This window comes from Spinacia oleracea, chromosome 3, assembly GCF_020520425.1.
Source record: "Spinacia oleracea cultivar Varoflay chromosome 3, BTI_SOV_V1, whole genome shotgun sequence".
In the NCBI taxonomy this organism is placed as follows: Eukaryota; Viridiplantae; Streptophyta; class Magnoliopsida; order Caryophyllales; family Amaranthaceae; genus Spinacia; species Spinacia oleracea.
In genome coordinates, this window is record NC_079489.1 from 25,950,978 (window position 1) to 25,956,638 (window position 5,661).

Below are 5,661 nucleotides of genomic sequence, written 5' to 3' on the forward strand. Positions count from 1 at the left end.
GTTGTCAATATGTAGAATCATCGTCACATTTTTAGTTTTAACACCTAGATTCATTAGAAGTTATTAAATAGATAGGTTAGATATAATAGTTCCTAGTATAGAACTTTGCATGTATCACCTGTCCCATCCGAATCAAGCTGGTTAAAAAATGATCAATGTATTAATACCCGTTCACAATGTAGAGAATATGCCATTAAGAAATGACTAAAAAGACCGTTTCATCATAAAAAAAAAAGGGAAATTTCTTCTGCCCTTATTCCTAGATTATTACCATGCTTGTATATATTAAAATTACAAAACTTGGATATTGTTAGACAAATCAATAAATTGCATTAAATGCAACAAACGATGAATTGATACGATACTTTGAAATCTTAAAAGTATAATATTGGTCAAACTTTGTACTCATAATTTAGTTTTCTTGATTCCAATTTATTTTTTTCGAATACAATTGGTATCATATGAAATTGATCTAAATACACGCGATACGTGCTTAACATTAAAAATAACACGCACTACAACTCTTATTATATTAACATTTGAAAATTAAAACGTAAAAGAATATATAATAATAAGGGAATTTTAGGTATTTAGAGGGTTCACAAAATTTTCTGATAGTTGGCTTATATAATAGAGATGAAACTTCACCAAAACCTAAATTATATTGTTAACTATATGATCACAACTTTTGCAAATCAAAAAAATTTTAAGTTACTGAAATTAAATTTTATTCATATATTTTTTCTACAAACAAACACAATTTTTACTACGTTGTTGATCTCTTAAAACTTGTTGTTGCACAACCAATACAGATCCGGATGTATCAAAATCCATTGACACCAAAAAATCGCCTAATAATCCCAAGTAAGGATCATCACTCCATTCTGATAAACCATTTAACAAAGTTGGATTAATTCCATTATTTCTTCCTACAATCCAAAGATCTATTGGAACACTATGGTTTAATGATTGAATGGCCAAAATTGTTTCAGAACCATCACTCACAACAACTTCTTTGTACTCAACTTTTTCATTCCTTTCATTTTTTACCCAAAATGATGTTATCACCCCATCATCCATCCTCCTTTCTAATATATCATCCCCTTTATACTCATTTGACAAGAACCTAACAACAATCAACGACACATCTGGATGTTCTACCATACGTCCTGCCAGTGTGAGGGCCTCGCGAGCATCGGGCCCACCAAGGAAGAGTATAGCGAACTGGCGGTGTATACGTTGACTTCCTATAGTTGTGAGTGTCCCCCAGGGAGAAAAATTCTTGCATGCAAAAATTCCCACAGAGCAAGGTGCATGGGATAACGTGTTAGCATTAGTAGATTGTACCCCCGGCCTAAGATTGGCATTTGAAAAATCATTTCCAACTTCAATACATTTCTTATGGAAGGGTAAAATAATAAATCCTACTTTGTTTGTCAAAGCAAACTCGCAGATGTCTTGGTACATGGTCCTATTAGGGGTAACACTAGTAAAGAAATTCATAGTAATGCATTCCATATGAGCCTTTTCGTAGAACTTAATGGAATTATGGACGACTTCGTTGTTATCGTCCCAGTACTCTTCATTCGGTTTAGTATGGTCGATGAAAATTGGGGCACCTCGCCCTATGAGTTCGATAAGGTTTAGAGTATAAACTTTGAATGGGCTCTTCGTAGTTGGATTAGAAAATTCTAGGAAATTAAATAGGCTAGATAAACTTTCTTGATCGTAAATACATGCTAGTATTCGAAGTTCAGACTCTTGCATTGTGTGTTGTATGGTTCTTTTCTTGTTGATCTTATATGGAATCGTTGGATCATAAAGAAAGTTAATTATACAACAAGATATGCTTGTCATAGTAGTTATCATAACCACCATAAGTGTGAAAGATGGTGTGCTCAGGTACTGTACATAAAAATCAGAAAAAAACACACATAAGAGTTACAAATAAGGAATAACCTAATAGTAAAATTTAACATAATTTTAGTATACTATAATAGAACACTACGAATATATATTATTTTAATCTTAAGTGACTACGATTATTGTGGTTTGATAACGAAAATAATCAGGTATTCAATATTAGGTCATGAGTTTGAATGTTACCTCTAGTATTAAACTCATATATTCGACATTTATTAAAGACTTTGTAACTCGTATTAAGTGGAACTGATCTTAGGCAACCGACCATAAAAATGCTCGTGTTTTGGAAAAACTTGTGTTCGCCAAAATAAAATCAATCCTAATGACTTATCTTTAACTTTGGACCGAGAAAAACTAAATTTTTTGTTCCAAACTGGGCCCAGCCCCTTTATAAGGATTACCATGAAAAACTGGCCAAATTGGTTGGTATCTGCACAACTTTTTTGGTATGGACTTAGGCTTTTAGCATAAAAGATGGATTTTTTCCCCAAACCCGGCCCAACCCCTTTATATGGATTAATATAAGGGGATTACCAAAAATTAATATGTGCCATATGGACTATTAAAATGAAAGGATTGAATTAGTTATAATATCAGCTTGCATGAAAAATTAAATAATTAACAATTACCTATACAAATATATTTAAAAAATGGTACCAGGAAAGTGTACGTGCAACATGACATCCCTTTCGTGAATTTGAAACATGACATGTCGTGATTGTAAACACTCGACTATGAACATGATTTTAGAATAAAAAAAAATTGGAGTATAGAGTTTGAAGTCTAGACCCATAAGAAATGAGATAGACACGTTATCATGTGAGATATCTTTTAATTTTGTTTTCGTACTCAACTTCAGTATATCTAATTTTATTTGATTCATATTACATTGACTCTTCTATTGGTTGCTAATTTTTATTACGTAATTGTTATTTCAGATCACAAAGAATACAATATGGTTTAGAATTTAAAGTAACAACCCGAAGAATCCCCTGGGAAAAAAAATAGTTTAATTTAACATAAATTTATTAGTGTTATCCAAATAAGTTCATAATTATTAATTTTCCTTTCCTTTTTCGTTAAGATCCCAAAAAAATTATTTTATATTTTTTACGATTCAGATTCATAAATAATTGTAACAAAATGGACATAAGCTTTTTTTAAAAAATATTGCATTCTTGTAGGCACAAAAATATTGTTAAAGTGGTGCGTTAGATACTATTGGGTTAGAAAGTAAAATACAATTAGTTAAAATTAATTAATCTTAGTGAATATATTATTTAGACCTATTTTACGCTTATTTCAATGGCCAAAGCCTAACTAAATGTGTTAAACTTTTTTAAAGGGGTCATAACTACCAACTCCATACTTAAAGACAAATAAACTATAAACTCTAGGAGTACCTTTTCCCTCTATAATGGAGGTATACGTTATTCCTATGAGGGTTAAATTAGTATGACCTTACTAGGATTAAGCACTCTTCTTGTTTCATTTTTAAATTCTATCCCCAAAAGAAGAACAAGAATCATCTAGCTTATTATCCATAAAATACTGAGTCGTTATGAAAATCACAATAATATCATAATTACTTGTTAAGTCTTTATCAACCTCACATAAGTAAGATTTTTTCATAGAATCGTACCTTTAGTTCATATAAATGAAGACACGCATAATATTCTGTTTGACCTCTAAGGTTGAGCATGAAGCCTGTAGTTGCTGAATCTCTATACGACATATCCATAAATTTGGCCGCTACAATAGTCGTAAGAAGTTTTGTTACAAAGGAAATAACACCGAAAGCAAAAATGGGAGTTAAGTGAGACCAACTCTGAAGCATTTCGAAGACATTCGTTTTAAGACCAATAGTAGCATATGCAAAAGGCATAAAAACTTCATTGACAATAAGCTCAACATTATGCACAATGGTTGCCCCTGCTAAAGGCCCATTAGGCATCGCTAGTCCAAGCCAAATTGGTCCATTTCCCATTGCACCCCCAGTAAAATCAGCTGTGAACCCAGACAATAAACATCCAATCAAGGAAGCAATAACATAGTTTTGCTCAGCAAATTTCCCTTTACGATTTTTTACGTTAATCCATTTCATTAATGGTGGTACGCCAAAAGAAATTAATCCACCAAATCCAAAAGTCGTTAGTAGAAAATATAGCATACTAATCTTATTTCTCCTTGCTAGCTTTATAGCTTCAAACAAAATCATAACAGATATCCCAGCAATGTCACTCATGACCACTGTTGTTAATGAAAGACGTCCAACTTCGGAACTTAAAAGGTTCATGTCTTTCAGAATGGAGTTAGTAGCTGGAAAAGTTGTGATAATCATGACTGAAATAATACAACCTCCAGAATAACGGAGCACCGGATCTATTTCGTTTATAATATTACTTATTACTAAGTAACCGACAAAATGGGGAATCACCACCCCAACTGATGCAATCACCCAATGCTTTTTTCCAGCCTTGGTAGCAGCACATAAATCTGTTTTCACCCCCATCACAAATACGAAAAACATTAACCCTATAAATCCGATATTAGTTATAATAAATTCCGTAATTTCTGTAGTGTAAGCCTTCGCAAAATTCTTTTTATGACCTAAGCCTGATGGTCCTAGGATAATGCCTGCCTACAAAAATCAACACAAGTATAGTTCATCAGTTGTGTTTTACTAATATTATTATTAGTCACAAATAATAAATTAATACTTCCTAAAGATAATTAATGTCAAATTCATCATAATCACAAATAGTAAAAAAAAACAAAAAAAGAAGAAGAAGAAGAAGAAGAAGAAGAAGAAGAAGAAGAAGAAGATGACTTACAAGGACATCGGGGATCACTTTAGGTTGTTTGAGAGGCTTCATCAGAAATCGCATAATATGGATTAAAATAAGAACCACAGACAAGTCAAATAGGATTATGCTAAAATCACGAGGACAATCAGGACTTCGAGTATTGCAAAATTTTTGACAAATTATCGTGACATCATGAAAGTTTATCACATTGGATCCATTTAGCTCAACTGCAGTATGATCCATACCAAAAAAATTGATAACAACAATTGGGATGAAAAATACTTTATTGTAATAGTTGATGGAAACATCCACTCATATGTGTACCACACCAATTTAGATTGACGGCAACAACTATCAAATCATTAAGATATCATATATGATCACAGTTACAAAAGTATGATCATAAATATCTTTTGGAGATTCGATAAAAAAAATATTGAGAATGAGAGAAAAGTTTTGATATTTTTAATGCATGCTATTTCTTTACCTTTTTTTTATGCAATCTTGTAAACTTTCTTTTAATTTCCTACTAAATCGGAAATAAATAAATAAAAGAGCAAGAGGAAATATGATTTATTATTCCCATTTTCAGAAATACAAGTCATTTTACAATAATGTCAAACAATAACATCATCACAATCACGATCCTCAATCACAACATTCACAAAGTCAAAGATAGAATATCATGTGCTTGCTGTACATACCATTGTATAGTTGTACTACCTTAATTAGTTTTGAATATGATCTTTTTCTTTTTCGTTATTACCTGTACCATTTAATTAGTCACTATCTTAAAATATAAAATTGTATATGATTTAATTTTTGTAATACCTCCTTGAAATTTCTATTTATTTTCTTAATATATAAATCTTAGTTATTCAATTAAGTTAATCATATGAAATTAAGTGTTATTAATCATATTTGATAATAC

General features: G+C 31.2%; 1 protein-coding gene across 1 annotated transcript; it reads right to left on the minus strand.

The window, feature by feature from the left end:
* Positions 1-589: 589 nt before the first annotated feature.
* On the minus strand, positions 590-5,306 carry LOC110800246 (cation/H(+) antiporter 24-like). The gene is made up of 3 exons (XM_022005551.2): positions 4,758-5,306; positions 3,566-4,564; positions 590-1,905 (listed from the first exon to the last, which is right to left on the minus strand). Exons 1-3 carry the CDS (start codon positions 4,971-4,973, stop codon positions 745-747), a joined length of 2,376 nt encoding a protein of 791 aa, XP_021861243.2. The 5' UTR covers positions 4,974-5,306; the 3' UTR covers positions 590-744.
* Between the last annotated feature and the right edge of the window lie 355 nt (positions 5,307-5,661).